We start from the raw sequence: 22,993 nt of genomic DNA on the forward strand, positions 1-22,993 counted from the left end.
ATTATATATACACTATATTGCCTAAAGTATTTGGCCAGCCGCCTTGACTCATATAAACTTGAAATGCCATCCCATTCCTAACCCACAGGGTTCACTATGATGTTGGTCCACCTTTTGCAGCTATTACAGCTTCAAGTCTTCTGGGAAGGCTGTCTAAAAGTCCATTGGTGAGGTCACACACTGATGTTTGTCGTGAAGGCCTGGCTCTCAGTCTCTATTGTAATTCATCCCAAAGGTATTCTATTGGGTTTAGGTCAGGACTCTGTGCAAGCCAGTCAAGTTCATCCACACCAGACTAGTGATGGGATCAGCAGTTCTTTTAACTGTACTGAATCACTAGGATCAGTTCCTTAAATTGATTTGTTCAAAAAATGTGTTCACCGAATCACTTCTGCAGAAGCAGTTCTGTGTGCAGGTCGGCGAATCAGGAGTCAGTCAGTAGCAGCTTCGACGACGCGCACAGTGACTGAACGAGATCCTCAATGTGACGTTTTTCTCCGCGACACAGTCAGTTTTCTGTGTCAGTAGGTTCGTGAATCGCAAGTCCTGATTCTGAATGAGTGAGTGAGTGCAGCGCGAACCTGATTCACGTGAGTCACGTCATCAGCGAAAACCATTCAGTTCTTGTAGGTTTGTGAAGCGAGTCTGAATCACTCAGCTACAGTTCTGTGGGCCAGAGGGCGACAGACGTGAATCGCTCTCTGCAAAAAAAAATGTTGAATTAGGAAACCCTTAACAAATGCCAACATAAAAACTAAACGTTCTGTAGCAAAGAAAATGTAAATTTAAATATGCAAACAAAAATTAAATAAATACCTTCAAAATAAAACAAATAAATTAAGAGCCCGAAATGCCAACATAAAAACTAAATGTTCTGTAGCTTACTTTTAAAAATATCAACTTAAATGTGCAAACAAAAAGAAAATAAAAAGGCTACCTTAAATAAAACAAAACAAATATCAAACCAAGTGCCAGAAATGCCAAAAGTAAAACTAAAATTTCTGTAGCTTACATTTAAAAATATAAAAATGCAAATATCAACTTAAATATGCAATAAAAATGTTATGTGTTGAGATAATGGGGACAGGGCGCGTGTGTGTGTTTGTTTTCATGTGGCTTGAGTCAACATTAGCCGTTAGCTTGGAGATTGAATGGAGAATGGATGCCAGTGGCATGAAACATATATATATATATATATATATATATATATATATATATATATATATATATATATATATATATATATATATATATATATATATATATATATATATATATATATATATATATATATATATATACATATATATCCCCGCGACGGGATAAACAAAAGTGGGAAATAAAAAAAATAGTAATAGCCAACTAAAATGCTTGCAATGAACAGTTAAATAAATAGGCCTCGTTTGTTTAGTGCAAAAACAAATATTAAATTAAGAAACCCTTAAAAAATGCCAACATAAAAACTAAATGTTCTGTAGCAAAGAAAATGTAAACTTGAAATAAATACCTTCAAAATAAAACAAATAAATTAAGAGCCAGAAATGCCAACATAAAACTAAATGTTCTGTAGCCTACGTTTAAAAATATAACAAAGAAAATATCAAAATATCACGAGAGCGTTGTCGTTCACTGAGTGATTCATGTCGTTAATCTGCGGTGAACGAATCGTTTGCTCAATCCCTCCCCCCGCCCCCATGATGACGCCGACGTCGAGGGTACAGTGAGTCACAGAATGCGCCAGTTCCACTCATACCGGCATGGTCGCGGCGGAGCTCAACTGAACTGAGAAAGAAACAAATCAGTTCATGAAGTGATTCGGTTCAGTACGTTCACCCAAAAGATTTGTTTGTTCGAACGAATCGTTCACGAACAAATCGTTCGCAAACGACACAACACTACACCAGACTCTGTCATCAATGTCTTTATGGACCTTGCTTTGTGCACTGGTGCACAGTCATGTTGGAAGAGGAAGAGGCCCGCTCCAAACTGTTGCCACAAGGTTTGGAGCATGGAATTGTCCAAAATGTTCTGGTATCCTGGAGCATTCAAAGTTAATTTCAGTGCAACTAAGAGGCCAAGCCCAAATTCTGAAAAACAACCCCACACCATAATTCCTCCTCCACCAAATTTCAGACTTGGTACAATGCAGTACCGTTCTCCTGGCAACCTCCAAATCCAGAATATTTAGGAGGGAGGGAATTCCAAGACAGGATTCTTTGCACAAGAGGCATCCTATGACAGTTCCACGCTGGAAGTCACTGGGCTCCTGAGAGCAGCCCATTCTTTCACACGGTTGTAGAAACAGTCTCCATGCCTAAGTGCTTGATTGTGTACACCTCTGGCCGGGCCAGGTGATTAGGACACCTGATTGTAATCATTTGGATGGGTGGCCAAATACTTTTGGCAATATAGTCCATATATATATATTTTTTTTCAGTTTTGCCTCTGAAAGGTAATCACATGAGATGTGGTGGGTATTCTAAACCTGTTGGTAAAATGTCATGCAGCACATGAAGAACTGTGGACATTTGTGTGATTTTGAATCACATCGGACTGTCTGCCTCACAGGTTTGAGGATAATTTAGAGTGAAAAGCAAATTTTATTTTCACTTGTATAAAAACATTCTAACTTAGATTGTTTCCCTCGATTTGAGACTCTCCTGAAGGACAGTGCAGCGAAGACACAACAAATTCCCTTCTTGTCGCTCATGGACACACCAGTTGTTGACTTTGAACTAGCGAGGCCGCGGAACAGAGACACACTGCAGGCTTATACACAAACATGCATCCACAAAAATATACGCCACACACATACATACCCCCCCATCCTCCAACGTCCTAGACGCAAATCCAAAAGAGGTGATGAAAGAATGGTCAGCGCCTGAGAGCTGCGGCCTACCACCATGACCCCGCACTCCCCTCCCTCCGCTGCTAGATATCTTGACATGTACGTTGTAATATGTACATGTGCTTAGCTATGGAGGTTTTTTTTTCCACACTCCAGCCTGGGCCCCCTTATGAGCCTAGTCTAGATTGTATGTTTTTACTCATCCTTCCCCAGCATTGTACCTTTTTTCCCCATCTTTTAGGGGTGCCTTGTGGCAACCCATCAGTGTTCCTGTTCTGTAACCCTGTACACTGTTTGTCTAATCTTCAACGGGTTTGTGCTGAAAACAAAGTTTATTTGTACTTGTGCATGACAATAAAGACCTATCCTATCCTATCCTATCCAATCTTATCCTATCCTATCCTATCCTATCCTATCCTATCCTATCCTATCCACATGAATGAGGCATCTTCACCGTTTGCCACATCCAATGTGGCGTCAATGTATATCTCAACGCTCAATGCGGGGTGCGTATAAATGCTTATGAGGTCATGTAGTTCTGCAGACAGCAAACCCGTTCAGGCTGAATCAACAGAACCTCAGGTGGTTGCAGCCAGGTAATGCACTCCAATTTTTTTCAAAAATTCCCATTTATCCACTATCATGCTCATCCCGAGGTACTACAAGGTGTTAACATTTTGAAAAGGCTTATTTTTACTTCATTTACTTGTGAATCTATAGCAATGTAAGTTGACACAAGTCTTGTAACATCAAAAGATGTATTGCAGTTTTCAACAGCTATCTAATTCAATCCAACAAAATAGATTATATCTATATAGTTGATATTGTCCTGCAAGTCACTCAGGGATTTTTTTTTTTGGTCTTTGTGCCAGAAAAGGATTTATTCAGTTCAAGAAGCTATTGTGTTATTGGCTTGGATGCTACTGTGGCTTTATGAAAGCATTCAGCACTCTATCGACAATCATAATGCACTGATGTAGCAGAATTTTAGGAACAAGGTTCGCTTTGCATTATACAAAACGAATAAAAACAATTCTTGCAATAGAGGAGCCAAGAATGTTTTCAATATGGGGAACACTTTCCATCACCGGGCTACTGGAGCAGAGCAATGATAAATGTTTCACAGCAGATATTTCCGGTAGGTTCACTGCGGAGAGCCGCTTTCCGAGTATTAAACTCGGCGGTTGAACTTTGGCAGAAATTAGGGCCGTGTGTTTGGCACAGGTTGTATTAATGAGGAAGAATGAATTCTGGCAAAAGCAAGAAAACAAGACCCCTCTCGCTGACCTCCTTTCAGATGTTCCTTGCAGTTACGAGGAAATCAAACCCCCCCAGGGTTGAAAAATGGGGTGAGGTCAAGGTCTGGCTAAAAGGCAAAATGATGAAATTCAAAGTGCTTCTTCTTTTCCTCACTTGGACTATGGCCCACCGCAAGTTCTAATCTATTGAGCATAACTACATTGCAAAAAGTCAGTGTTCAAAAACAAGAAAAAAAAATACAAAAATGAGGGATATTTTATTTGAACTAAGCAAAATTATCTGCCAATAGAACAAGAACATTTGGCTTGTCAAGACTTTCCAAAACAAGTAAATTTAGCTAACCTCAATGGACCCAAAAATGCCTTAAAATAAGTATATTCTCACTAATAACAAGTGCACTTTTCTTGGTAGAAAAAAAATAGAGACCTTTGTTGAAAAATATTGTTAAACAAATAAAAATATTCTTAAACAAATAAATGCTAGTGCCATTATCTTGACATAATGATAAGCGCTCGGCATCATGATTTTTTTTTTTCATGCTTGAAGTAAGAAATTATTACTTTAAAACAGTAGTTTTATACTTTTGAGTGTTGATGAAACAGCTTTGCAACGGTTGATATTTTATTTCCAAGCATGTTTTACTTAATATAGGTCATAACATCTCAGCAACAAGCTGTAATTTCTTACTGAGATCATTTAGGACCAAAACCCTTAAAAGAAGTAAAACACTAACACACAATCTGCTTGGTGAGAAGAATTATCTTATCCATCCATCCATCCATTTTCTACCGCTTATTCCCTTTCGGGGTCGCGGGGGGCGCTGGCGCCTATCTCAGCTACAATCGGGCGGAAGGCGGGGTACACCCTGGACAAGTCGCCACCTCATCGCAGGGCCAACACCGATAGACAGACAACATTCACACTCACATTCATACACTAGGGCCAATTTAGTGTTGCCAATCAACCTATCCCCAGGTGCATGTCTTTGGAGGTGGGCTTATTAGACAGAAAATAAGCAAATATCACCCTTATTTGAGATATTTAATCTTACTTAGATTTCAGTTTTTGCAGTGCGATTCTTTGCTACTTTCCTTCGATCCTTTGCGTTGGGATATTGATGATTGTCATTTTAACCATTAACTCACTTCCTTGACATTTTTTTTTTACAGTAATAGTCTGTCTAATAGTTAGCTGCATTTTCACAAAAACTAAACCACTGGTGTTAAAGGCCTACTGAAATGAGATTTTCTTATTTAAATGGGGATAGAAGGTCCATTCTATGTGTCATACTTGATAATTTCGCGATATTGCCATATTTTTGCTGAAAGGATTTAGTAGAGAACATCCACAATAAAGTTCCCAACTGGAGAAAAGCCCTGCCTCTACTGGAAGTCGCAGACGATGACGTCACATGTTGATGGCTCATCATATAATCACATTGATTTTAATGGGAGCCTCCAACAAAAACAGCTATTCAGACCGAGAAAACGACAATTTCCCCATTAATTTGAGCGAGGATAAAAGATTTGTGTTTGAGGATATTGATAGCGACGGACTAGAAATTAAAAAAAACAAAAAACACTGGATGGACCATAAGGCAGACCGGTTTATAACGCGTACTGCACTACAGCGGGTCTATATTCATACAAAAAGCCCACCGAATCATAAGCTACAATAAAGGGCTCGTATTATGTTTTTTATAAATCTGTTGATCATGAAATGGTGGTTCTTTGGTCAAAATACTGCATAGATTATGTTTTACAGACCATCTTCAGGTCGTTTTCTGACCATCTCTTCAGGATGCGCCATTTTGTAGGCGGGTTTTATTTACATGGCTCCACTTAGACAGCGTCTCCTCACCCTCACCTTTGTTGTAGCGGTGTAGCGTCTTAAGACGGGATTCGACGGACGAGTGTCAGAAAATGGAACTGTTATGACATTCAGACTTTGCTTAAATCAAAAACAAAGCAGCATCTCCTCATTTGTGTGGCTCACTAGTGCAACAACAACTCCGAAAATCTGTCCCGTGAAAAACTGCCCTTCCGGAACTCTCTGAAAATAACAAAAGTTCCGTGAGGGAATTATATAAACCCGAGACGCTGCTGGTTTTTAGGCGCTTCCATGGCGAACTACTGACAGAAATAAGCAGATATAAGATACTACGCTACTTTGTATTGGAAATGGCAACAGCAGACGGTAGGGAAAAAGAAGGAGCTTATGAACAATGGCGTCGGTGCGGACAACGATGTCGCGAAAATTACTCCCTTATGTGTGACTGCCATCTACCAATCATACATATCTTGACATCATTACACCATGTACCAAATAAAAATGCTCCGAGGTCGGAATTATTACATACATTAGGAGCACCAGGATATAAGGCGCTTTGTCAATTTTTGTGAAAATGAAATAATTGTAAGATATGTTTATGTACATACGCTGCTAATCTTTGAAAGTATAACACATTTGAAATCGCTTCTTTACATTTTGAAAACTTGAGGACTTAGGCAGCTCTGACGAAATGTTCTAATACAGGGATGTCAAATTAATTTTAGATCGGGCGCCAAACCTGCTCTCAAGTGGGCCGGACTAGTAAAATCATGGCACAATGATTTAAAAATAAAGACAACTTCGGATTATTTTCTTTGTTTAAAAATATAACAAACACATTCTGTAATTGTACAAATCATAATTTTGGTGTTTTTTTTACACTTACATGATTTAGTATTCTATCGTTATTTGTTGTTATTTATATTTTTCAAATAAATTATGTGATAATGTTCATCAGTCAACTCATTGGTGTTACTTTTCAATCTATCCATCCATCCATTTTCTACCGCTTATTCCCTTTGGGGTCACGGGGGGCGTTGGTGCATATCTCAGCTACAATCGGGCAGAAGGCGTTGTACACCCTGGACAAGTCACCACCTTATCGCAGGGCTACTTTTCGATCTATCAAGACAAAAAAATATATATATCAAAATCAATTTACAGTATATTATTATTATTTTTAATTTTTTTTATTTATGTAGTTTGATCATTTTCCTCGACTAATGTACTAACATCATGTGGTTTATTTTGTCCATATATAGCATCATGTACAAAGATACAAATAATTGCTTTTGTGACATCCAGTGAACAAATTTTAAAAAAGCAGTTTCTTTCATTCAGAAATTCCAGGTTGATTTTATATTTATCAAACTCATCCCGCGGGCCGGATAAAACCTGTTCGCGAGCCTGATTCAGCCCTTGGGCTGTAGGATTGACACCCCTGAACTAATAATTAAAGGTTGAAAAAAATAAGAAATTTATGCAGGCAAATTGCTCTGTTCTAAGAATATCACAAGGTTGTGTTTTTTTTCTGCATTTGTCCAAGCTTTTGTTAAATACACAATATGAACACTCACAAGCCTCCTAGATTTAAACAAGGGGCTTCATTGAACAATCTTCCCACACTGTTTGATGTAACGAATTGTGCACACGCAAACCTGTAATGTACTTTATTGTAATTCTGGCAAGCATGTTGGGAACTATCCATCCATCCGTTTTCTACCGCATGTCCCTTTTGGGATTGCAGGGGGTGCTGGGGCCTATCTCAGCTGCATTCGAGCGAAAGGCGGCGTACACCCTGGACAAGTCATTATCTCAACGCAGGGCCAATACAGATAGATAGACAACATTCACACACTTGGGCCAATTTAGCGTTGCCAATCAATCGATCCCCAGGTGCATGTTTTTGGCGGTGAGAGGAAGCCGGAGTACCCGGAGGGAACCCAAGCAGTCACGGGGAGAACATGCAAACTTCACACAGAAAGATCCCAAGCCCAGGATTAAACTCAGGACCTTGGTATTGTGAGGCACATGCACCAACCCCTATCCATCGTGCTGATGTTGGGAACTAAACAAAATTAAATACAATATGAGACTGAAAAATGCCTTTTCAGAGCGGCCATGAAGTCAAATCTTTTGAGTTGCGCCAAAGTTTCTTTCAGCACCCAGAAGACCTTGTGGTTGATAACCAGTTATTTATTGCACCGCATTCACTTGGTAATTCATCATTTATTTACGTGACAGTTGTTATCTATTATGTTGTTCCTTTTCACTTGGGCCTAGAATGGCAGATTTTCTGCAACATTAAACATCCTGGCATCCGACCGTGGCTCTGTGTTTCCTCTCGCTCCAGCTAATAATCGCACAGTCAGTTAATTGCGAGATATCGATACCGGCATCACGAGAACTAATATGACACCCACTCCACCATCCCACCTATCTTGAGTTTGGGATATTTTTGCAAAGTTTGTTCCGTCGGAACGCGGAGCTCCCTTAATGGGTCCTGGGACCAGAATGGTAATAGGCGTCGGCACTGGCAGTGGCACAAGACGCGTGTTTGTTCATAAATATCTCCGGTCGGCATTACTCCACTTGCTGTAGTCCCATAATCGTCAATCACGGGGCGCGCCGTCCCACTTTTAAAGGAGGCTCGCCGTGTGTGCTCTTGCAAAGTACGCAAGTGCGGACGGCCGCAAGGAGGGAGTCAGAAAGGGGCACGATGTAAAACCTCATGTTAACGTCCGACATGAACCAGGGTCGACCTTTAGAATAGAATGAAATAGAATACAATAGAAAGTACTTTATTGATCCCTGGGGGAAATTCATCACCACAGTTTGCTCACAATAGACGATAATAATAATAAATAATATATAACATATATTATATATATGATATATGAATAATATAAATATATTCTACATGTATTCTACATTTAAGTACAGTCAAGAAGGACATATGCATTATACAGTCTGATGGCTGTCGGTATGAAGGACCTCCTGTGTCGTTCCGTGTTGCATTTTTGGAGTCCAAGCCCTCCACTGAACGTGCTCAGTGTTGTCCATAATGGCTAGGAGTTTTGCTAGACATCTCCTCTCTGACACCACCGCCAGAGAGTCCAGCTCCACTCCCACCACGTTACTGGCCTTCTCTACCAGCTTGTCCAGTCTGTTTGCGTCCCTCGCTCTCAGACCGCTGCCCCGGCAGGCCACGGAGTACAAGAAGGCGCCCGCCACCACCGACTCGTAGAACATCTTCAACATCTTTGTACAGACGTTGAAGGATCTTAGCCTCCTGAGGAAGTAAAGGCAGCTCTGTCCCTTTTTGTAGAGTGCTTTTGACCCATTCAGCTTGTTGTCCATGTGTATTTATAATCGTCTACCATGTCCACATCAACCCCCCTGATGGAAACAGGGGTCGCCAAAGTACTCCTCCTCCTTCCCAGGTCCACAACCAGCTCCTTGGTCTTTGTCACTTTGAGCTGGAGGTGGTTCTTTCCACACCATGTGACAAAGTCCTCCACCAGTGCCCTGTATTCCTCATCATCACCATCCTCAATACACCCCACTATCGCAGAGTCATCAGAAAACTTCTGAAGGTGGAAGGACTCTGACTGATAGTGGAAATCACTGGTGTAGATGGTTAAGAGGAAGGGGGAGCGGATTGTGCCCTGCAGGGCCCCGGTGTTGCTGACCAGCCTGTCAGACACACAGTCCTGCAGTCCAACCCAGGACACCAAGGGGGCCTCCACCTGCATCGTCTCCAACTTCACACCCAGTAGCCCCGGCCGTATGGAATCGAAAGCACTGGAGAAGTCAAAAAACATGACCCTCACACTGATCGCAGGCTTGTCTAGGTGGGTGGTAAGCTACATATGTAGCTACAGCTGCCCTGGGGTAGACTGACGGAAGCGTGGCAGCCAGTTTGCGCCTACGGCCTCTCCGACCACCACCTATCACTCATTCATCATTCATTCACCAGTGTGAGCGGCACCTGGGGCAAGGGTGAAGTGTCCTGCCCAAGGACACAACGGCCGCGGTTTGGATGTCAATAGGCGGGGAGCGAACCTGCAACCCTCAGGTTTCTGGCACGGCCGCTCTACCCACTACCCCATGGGTGTCAAACTCTGGCCCGCGGGTCAATTTTGGCCCGCCGTGTAATTTAATTTGGCCCTTGAGGCAATATCAAATTAACATTACAGCTGGCCCGCCGTTATTACACAGCAACGGTGCTGCTGTAACACCACAATTTCTCACACTTCCCAATCCTCCCGAAGTTCAGTGCCCCTCCCGAAAATCTCCCGGGGCAAGCATTCTCCCGATTTCCACCCGGACAAAAATATTGAGGGCGTGCCTTAAAGGCACTGCCTTTAGCATTCTCTACAACCTGTCGTCACGTCCGCATTTCCTCCATACAAACAGCGTGCAGGCCCAGTCGCATAATATATGCGGCTATTACACACACATAAGTGAATGCAAGGCATTCTTGGTCAACAGCCATACAGGTCTCACTGAGGGTGGCCGTATAAACAACTTTAACACTGTTACAAATATGCGCCACACTCTGAACTCACACCAAACAAGAATGACAAACACATTTCGGGAGAACATCTGCACTGTAACATAACATAAACACAACAGAACAAATACCCAGAATCCCTTGCAGCACTAACTCTTTCGGGACGCTACAATATATTTTGATATTTACCTCAGAAGGCTGCAAATAGAAAAAAAAACATTACATTTGTATTTAAATTTTATTTGATATGCCATTGATATTTTTTAATTATTACTATTATTATGAGGGTTGGGAAACGAAGGTGTCTGGCGAGGGAAGTGTCCATGGATTCAGGCCGGGTGGCCTATTTCAAGTCCCAGGTAACCCTACATTATTAAATTTTATAGATAGTAAACCAAGTTGTGGTAGTATTTTAGTCAGTAGTTTAGTCGTGGATCTACACTGTATAGTGATGAATCCAATAAACATTTGATTTGATTTGATATTACATTTTTAAAATGTGGTTGCGCATTTTGCAGATTGCAGCCATTGGTATTGTGCTTACAACATTAACACTGAATATTGCATTGTTGCATTTCTTTTCAAAGTTTATGAATTTACATTCATATTTTGTTAAAGTATTATTTAGTAAACATGTTCATGAAGTATTTTTGAATTGTTGCTATTTTTAGAATATTTAAAAAAAAATCTTACGTACCCCTTGGCATACCTTCAAGTACCACCAGGACTTCAGACAAAACTGTCCTACAAAGTGACTCTCTTTTCATATTATGCAATTCCTTTGAAATTTGTGTCTACGTTAAAATGTGTAACTGAAAGGCTGCAAAAAATTGAGGACAACGCAGCATATTAAGAAAACATTGGAACAATAAGCAGTTATTTTCATAACGTTGGTTTTAATTAAAAACGGTTCATAAAAACACAAAGACCTGAATCCATGGACACTTCCCTCGCCAGACACCTTCGTTTCCCAACCCTCACGCTTGGATAAATAGGCCTTGATGCCATCTACGCAGTGTTGGGAGAATGTTTTGCTGTTAGATCGCGTCCAAATTTGCAAAGTGCACGAGATTGGTGAAATGCTTACAACATTGACAGCTAGAATTTTTTGTGGACATGTTCCATAAATATTGATGTTAAATATTATTTTTTTTGTGGAGAAACGTTTAGAATTAGGTTCGTGAATCCAGATGGATCTCTATTATCATGGGTCATCATTGTCACCGACGTCCCACTGGGTGTGAGTTTTCCTTGTCCTTTTGTGGGCCTACCAAGGATGTCGTAGTGGTTAGTGTTGTGGTTTGTGCAGCCCTTTGACACACTAGTGATTTAGGGCTATATAAATGAACATTGATTGATTGATTGATTGATTGATTGATTTGAAACTCGATTTTGCATGTCACTATAAAGTTACTGTATATAAGCCTTGCTTGTTGAATGTCCAATGCAGAACTTGTTTGGGTCCCTATTAAAAGGTTAATTTGTTCAACCTTGGCCCGCAGCTTTGTTCAGTTTTAAATTTTGGCCCACTCTGTATTTGAGTTTGACACACCTGCACTACCCAATGCTGTCCCCCGTGTTGATTCAAATTAACCCACAGGCTCCACTCCTGGTGGTGCCCTTCCGTCATTTCCTTTGTTTCAGCTTTGCAACCATGCTACCCCCAGAACCTAAAGACTTTGGTTTCCCGACATGCACATAGGCAAATATCCCATTGCACAACAATGTAATAAGTTTACAAAACTATTCATCTCCATGCTGCTACTTTGCACCTTTGCCATATTGCACGTAATATTGCACTGCAGTAAATACCTCATCCTGACTATATTCTTGAACAGTATGATAAATTGGTAGATGTAAGCTGACTGTCTGTCATTTGTTTATCTGTTAAATATATGTCCTGTGTTTAGTCAAAAATTTTGTCTAATGTTTATTCTATGCTTAATGTGTGTCAAATCGTGTTTTAATCTTGTTTCAATATCGCACTTTGGCGTATGAGAGAAATGCAATTTCCAGTCTGCTGTATAATGTACTGTCGCATGGTCTGAGTGACAATAAAGTTGACTTGACTTGACATAATGTGACATCACAACACAGAGGTCTTTTCTTAACACTTGCCTGTAAAGCGTGAGTCACACAATGCATACGGTGATGCTTTGTATCAGGGTTGTCTCGATACTAATATTTTGGCATCAGTACCATAATGTATTTTGATACTTTTCTAAATAAAAGGGACCACAAAAAAAAAAACATTATTAGCTTTATTTCAACAGAAAATCGTATGATACATTAAAATCTGCTGCAATAAAATTTGTTATAAAATAGTGAACATATAAGACAACTTCTCTTTTAGTAGTAAGTAGGTAAACAAAGGCTACTATTCAGTCTGCTGATGTATGCAGTAACATATTGTGCCTTTTCCCATTGTGTTATTTTGTCAAAATTATGATGGACAAACAGCATAAAATGGGATTATTAATCAACTTGTTCATTTATTATCAATATCTGCTTACTTTCTGTTTTAATAATTTATATCAACACTTATGTTAAAATTTAATAAGCACTTACTATTCTGTTTTTTGGATACTTTACATAAGTTCTAAGTGATACTATACATTTTGGTTTTAAGCCATTACCAAGTAGTTACTGTCATGCCTGTAATTCATTTTTAAGTTTGATCATGTTTGTTTTGTTTTTGGACTCTTGTTTCCCGTTTTACACTTCCTGGTTTTGTTTGTTTCCATAGTAACCCATTAGTTTTCACCTGGTCTCCAAGTCACGCCCAGCCCTCAGTCCCACACCTGTTTCTAATCATTATAGCTGCTATTTATACAATTTTGTTTCTGTCCTCGTCCTGGGAACTTTGCTATTTGCTTTCTGCCTTCATGCCTGCTATTGCATTGCCTACATATGCTACTCATTCTCTATGCCCACAATCATCTGCCACGCACCTTGCTATTCTTGCCTCCTGTTTTTTTGTCACAGTAAGTGTTTTGTTTTAGTTGTTTATAGTCATGCCATCTCGCTGTTTATGTTCATAGTTCATTCATGCCATCGTGCAAGTGTTTTTGTTTCCTGTTTGTATTTTGTAGTCTAGTGATATACCTCCTTGTGAGCGCCCTTTGTTTTGATTATTTTTGTATTTAGTGTATTAATAAATTATCATCATGCACCTGAATTCACGCCTGGCTTGTCCTGTAATCCCTCTGCGTCGAAGGAGCAAAACCAATCCATGTCATAGTCCTGACAGTTACAGGGTTATGCATTAGTAACAAAGTTACCCTGTGTCCAGGGACGTATTTTATGGTTTCAAAAAATTTTTAAAACAATTCAAAGGATTTTGTGATTATAAAAAATATCAATATAATCATTGTAGTGTCGACTACATACGGCACTTGTACTTTGTATCGTTACAGTCGATGTCTGTGTAGATCCAACGGTGTGTATTGAAGCATGTTTAGTCCTGCAGAGATGATACTTGTAAGAGACTTACTTTGTTGCCATGGCGGCGAGTTGTTTTTTAAAGCACGTCTTGCAGGGCGACGAGGATGTTTTAAAGCATGTCTTGCCGTGCGGCGCTTCAGTGTTTAAAGTTTCAACTTTATTGTTAGTTTTAAGCCAAAATGCATCCATTGTCTTTTTGTGTCCCCATTCTGTTTCTGCTTGTAAGAACACGTGTGTTGCCCAATATGTGCATGTGCTCGTTTTACCAGCAATGTCATAACGTGACAAAGGCGTGCGGTGTTGTCTGTAAAAAAAAAAAAAAAATTGTACTGGTATTTTTCAGAAGCAGTATAGAACCGTTTTTAATTCATTAGTACCTTTGTACTTTAATACAAGCGGTATACCTTACAACCCTAGTCCACCTGTAAATATAAGGTCAAAACCTTATATTTACAGATGTTAAGAAGTTAAAATAATGAGAAAAAAAACAGAGATGAAAATATTTTGCCCTCGTTTGGCAACGGTAGATGAGGATCACTGCATTATCGTTTCCAGTCGTTAAAATGGTTTTCCTTGTACTTCTGAATATCATTTGCGATATGCAAGCAGTTGATTTTTTCCCTAGGGTGTTGCCGTAGTCAGAGGTAATATATAGAGACCTGCAAAGTGTCTGTAAGTGTTGTACTCATTACACATTACCTGTTTGATTGTAATACACTGCAAAAAGTCAGTGTTAAAAAACAAGAATAAGAATACAAAAATGAGGGGTATTTTATTTGAACTAAGCAAAATTATCTGCCAATTGAACAAGAAAATTTGGCTTGTCAAGACTTTCCAAAACAAGTAAAATTAGCTAACCTTGACGAACCCCAAAATACCTTAAAATAAGTATATTTTCACTAATAACAAGTGCACTTTTCTTGGTAAAAAAAAAACAAGACATTTTTGCTCAATATGCTATTGCCATTATCTTGACATAATGATATGCGCTCGGCATCGTGATTTTTTTTTTTTTCATGCTTCAAATAAGAAATTATTACTTTAAAAAAGTAGTTTTAGACTTGTGAGTGTTAAAGGCCTACTAAAACCCACTACTACCGACCACGCAGTCTGATAGTTTATATATCAATGATGAAATATTAACATTGCAACACATGCCAATACAGCCTTTTTATTTTACTAAATTGCAATTTGAAATTTCCCGTGAAGTTTCCTGTTGAAAACGTCGCAAAATGACGTCGCGGAATGATTTATGTTGACGTGTGCTTGTGACGTTATTGGTTGGAGTGGACATTTTATCCCAGCACCACTCACGGCTAAAGTCGTCCGATTTAATCGCATAATTACACAGTATTTTGGACAAACTGTGTTGCTGAACCTTTTGCAATTTTTTCAATTAATAATGGAGATTGCAGCTGCCTTTAGCAACCAAAACACAGCCGATGTTTCTTTATTTGTTGTGAAGCTTTAATATGGAACAAAGCCATCAAGCGAACATGTTTCCCGACCACATGTCAACCGGCAGGTTTCGGTGAGAAAATTATGGTATTAAGTCGGCTCTTACCGGAGACATCAGCGGAGCTTGCGTCCTCCTGCTCAGCTGTCAAAATCACATAAGGGATTTTCCAGAATTATCCTAGTAAATGTTTCTAATAACATCTGAATCGCTCTCGCTGCCCTCGCCTTTTTTTTTTCTTCCAGTGCTTCACTCTAACTTTCCTCATCCACAAATCTTTCATCCTCTCAAATTAATGGGGAAAATGTCGCTTTCTCTGTCCGAATTGCTCTTGCTGCTGGTGGCTATGATTATAAACAATGTGAGGAGCTCGACAAACCGTGACGTCACGCGCACATCGTCTGCTACTTCCGGTACAGGCAAGGCTTTTTTATTAGCGACCAAAAGTTGCTAACTTTATCGTCGATGTTCTCTACTAAATCCTTTCAGTAAAAATATGGCAATATCGGGAAATGATAAAGTATGACACATAGAATAGACCTGCTATCCCCGTTTAAATAAGAAAATCTCATTTCAGTAGGCCTTTAATGACACAGCTTGGCATCAGTTGACATTCTAGTTTCAAGCATGTTTTACTCCATATAGGTAATAAAATCTCAGCAACAAGCTGGTAATATCTTACTGAGATAATTAAGGACCAACACCCCTAAAACAAGTAAAACACTAACATAAAATCTGTTTAGTGAGAAGAAATATCTTATCAGGCAGAAAATAAGCAAATATCACCCTTATTTCAGTTATTTAATCCTATTCAGATTTCAGTTTTTGCAGTGTATACATCTTAGTTGTGTATTTGATTTTGAGGTGTTGATATCGCCCTATAAAATCGCTAATGCTAACAAGAAGCATTTTATGGCAAATCGACTGTAAGTTAGCATTGAGCTAGCACATTTGTTTAATGCTTTTCATTTGAATGTTGGAATGTCAAAGACGAATTACTTTTATCTCATATATTGACATACTTTATTTCTTTACACACCTCCACTGGTTTCTTTTTTTACAAACTTTTCTCTGTCTACAAAGCTAGCAAGAAGTGGCGTTAGCAGGGGCAGAACAATAGCAGTAACTCTTAATAGCGCTATTGATAACTATACAAACTGAACGCTACTCACCATGACTTGCCGTCTTGGAAACATTGTTGGATATTAGGCTGGGAGGTTTAACGGATGAGGACGTAGTGTTCACATCAGACATGCTACGGTCCTTTCGCTTTATTCCGTGAGTGAGTTGCATGTGTTCCAGTTATCGTTGTTTTCTCCCCAAAAATCATTTGGGACAAATACTGCGGAGTTCTCGTTCTTTTTGGCAGTGGTGTGCCGTCAGGGCCAGCAAAGCCTTCTCTATTGGCCTAACATAACCAGAAATCATGATCATAATTAAATATTTTATTTTTATTTACCTTCCCCAAATGTCTAAAAGTATCCATATTCTCTTCATGTCAGATTATGCTCCTTCCAGAGCTGTTGTTTTTAGATTAGAGTCTGTATCCAATCAGAATTCAGCTAGCTTTTGTTGCCATGCTGTACCAAATCTGCCAAGAGCCTTCAGAATAAAAAATGCTGACGTCGATGACGTCGAAAGATATAATTGACAGACAGGTGCATTAGCCAATCAGATCACAAGTTGTTGTCAGTAACGCCTTCTCGCTGGCCTAAGGCATATATATATATATTATTATTATGTTTTGAGCTAGGTAACGTCATTACCCAGCACACCACAGTAGTAAAGAGCATGCGCAGCGGCCCCGTTTGGATTGTTGAATGTACACATGCTGACAGCGGGATGTTTTTGATAAGTGCGCTGTGGAGTAAACTTTAAAAGCCTACTGAAATGAGATTTTCTTATTCAAACAGGAATAGCAGGTCCATTCTATGTGTCATACTTGATCATTTCGCGATATTGCCATATTTTGGCTGAAAAGATTTAGTAGAGAACATCAACGATAAAGTTTGCAACTTTTGGTCGCTAATAGAAAAGCCCTGCCTTTACCGGAAGTATGTGCGCGTGACGTCACGAGTTGGAGGGCTCCACACATATTCACATTGTTTATAATGGGAGCCACCAGCAGTAAGAGTAATTCGGACCGAGAAAGCGACAATTTCCCCATTAATTTGAGCGAGGATGAAAGATTTGTGAAAAACTACAAAAAAAAAAATAAGTGACGGCTCCGGGCGGCGGCAGTGTGAGCGTTTCAGATGTATTTAGACATGTTTACTAGGATAATTCTGCTTATTGTTTTAATGGTGTTTTAGTGAGATTTTAAAGATTGTAAAGTCATACCTCGAGGTCGGATGGCTGCGGTGAACACGCAGTGTCTCAGAGAGAAGCCGAGGAGCCAAGCTCACAGCTGCCTTTTTTGACATGACAGCTGCTGCAGGACGACGAATAATCCAATGATGTCTCCGGTAAGATATACTGTATATCACAATTTCCCCATCCAAAAATATGCTGGTTGACGTAGAGAAAACATGTTCGCTTGAACGCTCTGCCTCACAACAAACAAAGAAACCCCGGCTGTGTCTCGGTGCTAAAGACAGCTGCAATCCACCGCTTTCCACCAACAGCATTGTTCTTTATAGTCTCCATTATTAAATGAACAAATTGCAAAAGATTCAGCAACACAGATGTCCAAAATACTGTGTAATTATGCAGTTAAAGCAGACGACTTTTAGCTGTGTGTGGTGCAGCGCTAATATTTCCTTACAGTCCGTGACGTCACACGTACGCGTCATCATTCCGCGACGTTTTCAACAAGAAACTCGCAGGAAATTTAAAATTGCAATTCAGTAAACTAAAAAGGCCGTATTGGCATGTGTTGCAATGTTAATATTTCATCATTGATATATAAACTATCAGACTGCGTGGTCGGTAGTAGTGGGTTTCAGTAGGCCTTTAAGAACTCAGCCAACGAGCCTCGTCTGCATCTTATATTAGACAAGACAACACATATATTTGCAAGGCCATTTTTAAGAAGGATATTTAAAGAGAAACTACATCTTGTGAGACCATGTCGGCCAACCTCGGAAGCTAGGTCAGCTGATGAAATGTGAGTTCAGATATTTTATTTCTGAATTTTTTCACGTTTAATGTGTTTTTTTTGCGATTTTATTTTTGCCATTACCACATAAGATATGCTTTAATTGCTGATGCGAGTTTATTGATTTTTAAGTGCGGCAGGAAATAACCCATTTTGTACAATGCCCGGTAGTGCGTAAATGTGTTCCTGTATAGTAATTCTCCAGCATTGGTCATGTGGTGACATCAATTATGATATTTTGAGAGGTAATCATTGAAGCCGGAGATCACTGAAGGCCTAGGTGGGAAACGCACGGCCCGCCACTGCTTTTTGGCATGCGGGCCTAAATTTTTACACATTTAGCACTCAACTAAAGGCACGCAGGCGATACAGCTTAACCTGTTCTATCATAACTACGCCGGTTAGCTGGATAGAACGTAAGACTAGCAATGTCGTTCGTCCACAATCTACCGGTCTTCCTCAATAAAAAAAACGGTCTGCGATATACAACCCTACTCTGCTTAAGTCTCTCCCTCGTTGTTTGTGACAAGGGCACTCTTTAAATGTGAATTTATTTAATATTTATTTATTATTTGGAATCTGAACCAAGGATGTCTTTGTGGCTTGTGCAGCCCTTTGAGACACTTGTGATTTAGGGCTATATAAATAAACATTGATTGATTGATATTTCGAAAGGGTTTTTTTTTACTTCCAATTTTGAGCCTTTGGTCCCTTGACAAAAATACCAGCGTGAATGCAAAGCAAACCCATCCGCACAAAGTATCTTTGTGTTCTTATCAGTCCAGATTACAGTATGGTACGGAGAAGTGAGAATGCGGCCTAAAAGACTCTCCCCTTCCCTTCGGGAACAGGTGGAAGGCTAATAATTGGAAGGACATGGGATGGGTGTACAGAGCTTCCATTAGTCTCTGTCTCCCCGCCTGCTGTTATCTCTTTCTTTAATGGGAGCTGTGCAAAGACAAGCTCAGAGCTTCGGGAAAAGATCCCAAAGACAGCACGAGGGCCATTGTCCGCTCTCTCGGACCTACGTGCTCCCGATTATCAGTCCGAGACACTTTTTTTTTTCTCCTTTGCACCTGCCGCCCTTTAGTTTGAGTCACATTCTTATCGGGGCATAACAGCGATAACGCATCATCTTTTTTTTACCGAGTCTCTTTCAAACATCCTTGACATTGAAACACACACACAAATCTCCACAAAACTGGAGGAATCTCGTTGATCCTGAACAAAACGCTTACATAACTGTTGCGGTGTTGCTAAAGTGTTGGATCTTATCTCAGTCTCTTTTTTTTTTTTTTTTTACCTAGAATTCACCACCCTCGAGCCCTGCACAGAACACATGAGGAGTATTGGTAATTGCCTCTTGTTTGATGGGAAGGGAAGACAACCCCCCTTACTGCAGTACTAATCAACAATATCCTCCCGCTGCACAACGAGAAGGGGGAAAAAGTCAGCTCCCGCATTCAAATCTTAATCAGAATCTCCACACTGTGAGGAGAACGTTACGCTTAATTAAATGAACTCTTCCTTGGTAGCACACCCACTCGGAACCGCCGAGCTCGGTGCGTGTGTGTGGATGATTCTCTTTCTTACTTCTGTTTGATTAATTCTACTTTCATTAATCTTTTATCACTGCATACTTTTTCACATTCCTAATTCTATTTGCCTATTGTAATATTTAAACACAGGAAGTAAACAGAGATGGGAGTAGGATTAAAATGCACTCTGCTTTTTCCTTCGGCGAATTGAACCTGTGATTGTTTTTTCCAAAAACTTACCTCCCGGAGTTCCTTGGCCACATCCTTGAGCTCTCTGAGGATTCCTTCCAGCTGGTCAATCACCATCTTCATGTGGCTGCGGATGCGTTCTCTCGGGCTGGGGGTCTCAGAGGTGTCCCGGGCCGGAGCTCTGCTGAGGGACATCCTTCACAGGGGGACGTGGGGCCAGTGGCCAACGGGCTGAGGGCGTGGGGGAGCCGAGTCGGGGTCCATGTCTTTGGCTACGAGGAGCCTCAGTGCTACTGATCCGAACAGGGGCCCCGGCCACGCAGGGAGACCTCAACATCTTAAAAGCACCCGGACGACCAAAACGCCTTTCCTCGCCACAGGGCCACTGGCTGACATCCACGACATTCGTCCGGAAACGGGAAGAAAGCGAGCGTGGGCGAAATCAAACGCGGTAAATCCATGGGGAAAAAAAAAAGAAAGAGGCACCAACAAAAAAAAAACATGTGCCGAGGCCGGAATGAAAATCTTACATAATCGCTCTGAGCCAACTCATCTCATGTGTCAGAGTGTACAACTCAACTGTTTTAGAGGAGAGGCTATTTAGAACATATTTCTATACTTAGGCTTCAGCTGGAGCCCCTCATGCTACCTTCAAAAAGTGCGAAACAGCACCCCCGATTATTGTCTTCTAAATAGTTTTCTTGGAAAAAAAATAAAACAGGTATTCCAAAAGGACGTCCAAAATCAGAGATCCGAAACAACTTAATGATGATGTCCATCTAGTCCATAGGCAGACAGGTGGTGGAGGGGTTTTTCCTAAAGAATCCTGGCCCACCTTGAGAACGGATTTATTCCAGGTGGCATGGGATCGGGAGGAATTGGATTTCTTAGCTTAAAACGTGACTCGTGGTAGAAATCATGGCGCAGATCAGACACAGTTACAGTTGAGGAGCAGAAACTCTTCCTGGGATCGGAGGTCGGCGCGAGTCACACCGATCTTGACCCATATGGGTGTGCCCCCACCTCCCCCCAAAAAAACACAAACACAAAAAAAGCAAGCAAAAAGAGAAAACGACTTCTCCTTCAGTTGTTGCTAAGGGAACCCGGTCTGCCTCCCTGTGCCGTGATTGGATAATTATTTTACTTCTTATCCGTGGCTTTTTCTCTGCGGACTCTTCTCTCAGAGAAGCAGAGAGCTCCCCGCCGCCATCCAGCGAGATGAGATAAATCCCGTAAAAGATTCCCGATGGAGCGCAGGAAGCACTTCTCCACGAATCCGGGGCGATGACGCTGCCACGGGGCGTGCTGGCCGATCGCACATGGCACCTGGACAGAAAGCAACCACTTATTCTCTTATAGTTCCTACCCTCCCTCTGCTGGGGGACTGGAAGTCACAAAAACACTCGCACATGGACTCACCTTTTTTGAGCTCAACGCACCGTGTACAGCACTGCCACGCACGCTTCCAACATCCTCTCGCCGCCCTCTGACTCAAAACACTTTCTCTCGCTCTTCCTGATGCACACACACACTCAAGAGTTCTCTCCCTCCCCTACTTACCGCCTTGACAGAGAGAAGCCTCTATCAGCGGGGGTCTTTCAGCTCTCCGACTCGTCAGACGGGAGGGGGGGGGACAGCCGAGGAGGCTGAGGCTGCTCCGCTGAGGAAAGTGGCCGAAGATGCCGCCCCTGATTCTGTCAATGCCGTCGCCAGCCTCGTTCAGATAACCGCGCCGCCAGAAAACGAGCCACCCGTCATCCCCGCCAAGCAGTTGACAGACGGGGGGGCTGAGCTCCGGGGTAAAAAAGAAAGCGGTGTGCAGATGACAGCTTCTCCTCTCTTTTGCTTGCTCGTCTATCCGCCTCATCAACCCCCCCAACGACCCCTTCCTCTCTCTCTCTCTCTCTCACCACCTTCTCTCGTGCTTGCTCTTTTCTACTGTCTCTCTGATCCCCCCCCCCTTGCACCCTCGCCGTGTCCTCCCTGACTGCCGGATGAAGGCGAGCTGATGCCAGAGTTTATCATGTGGCTCCGACTTCTGCCAGCACCACTCGCCGCTTCTGCTCCACTCGGCGGAGGAGGAGCCTGCCGCTTTAAAGGCACAGCCGTCCCTCCTCCAACTCTGTCTTTTCCTCCGCCGGCGTCCCTCACTCGCTAGCTGATGCCAGAGTTTATCATGTGGCTCCGACTTCTGCCAGCACCACTCGCCGCTTCTGCTCCACTCGGCGGAGGAGGAGCCTGCCGCTTTAAAGGCACAGCCGTCCCTCCTCCAACTCTGTCTTTTCCTCCGCCGGCGTCCCTCACTCGCTAGCTGTCGTCAAAGTTTTATCGAGTGTGTTATCTCTCGGTTAAAACGGGATGAAGTCTTCATACACCGCCGGGTGCGGCGTCTCAAATGGGGCGGCGTTGCCCCCACTACACCTGCACGGTATGGCGTTAATATGGAAGGCGAGGTTGCTGTTTCATTACCTCCATTGGGAGACTTTTTTTTTTCTTTCTTTTTGGCTTACGGATTAGGAAGTTTTCATTCTGCGTGGCTTTTAAAAGTCAAACACGATCAGTTGGGTGACGAAGTTTGACTTCAAAGTGGCTCCGAGGAGCTGATATAAAGTTAATCAACATTAATGAACCGTTCCAAAGTCACCTTGTTAAAGTTGTGAATCCAGGTAGAAAATTCTTGATTATTACAAAAGCTCTAAAGAGAAGTTATCTACAGTAATACCTCGACTTATGAGCTTAATTCTTTCTGAGCTCCCAACTCTAAACACTCTCAAAACAACGTCTCCCGTTGAAATGAATTGAAACCAATTCAATT

At 41.4% G+C, this 22,993-nt stretch overlaps 1 protein-coding gene across 3 annotated transcripts in view; it reads right to left on the bottom strand.

Moving 5' to 3' along the window:
* The window catches only part of insyn1 (inhibitory synaptic factor 1), a 204,756-nt gene extending 182,425 nt beyond the window's left edge, over nucleotides 1-22,331 (bottom strand). Inside the window, exons 1-2 of one of the 3 annotated variants that reach the window (XM_061877986.1) lie at nucleotides 20,230-20,362; nucleotides 582-701 (exon numbers count right to left, since the gene is read on the bottom strand). In XM_061877986.1, the coding sequence (XP_061733970.1) occupies nucleotides 582-617 (36 nt within the window). In that variant the 5' untranslated portion in view covers nucleotides 618-701; nucleotides 20,230-20,362. Of the gene's footprint in view, nucleotides 1-581; nucleotides 702-20,229; nucleotides 21,505-21,597 lie in introns of those variants that run through there. The other 2 variants (XM_061877979.1, XM_061877973.1) reach the window with 2 other exon arrangements.
* Nucleotides 22,332-22,993: the final 662 nt, after the last annotated feature.

The sequence above is a fragment of the Nerophis ophidion genome, linkage group LG02 (genome assembly GCF_033978795.1).
Source record: "Nerophis ophidion isolate RoL-2023_Sa linkage group LG02, RoL_Noph_v1.0, whole genome shotgun sequence".
In the NCBI taxonomy this organism is placed as follows: Eukaryota; Metazoa; Chordata; class Actinopteri; order Syngnathiformes; family Syngnathidae; genus Nerophis; species Nerophis ophidion.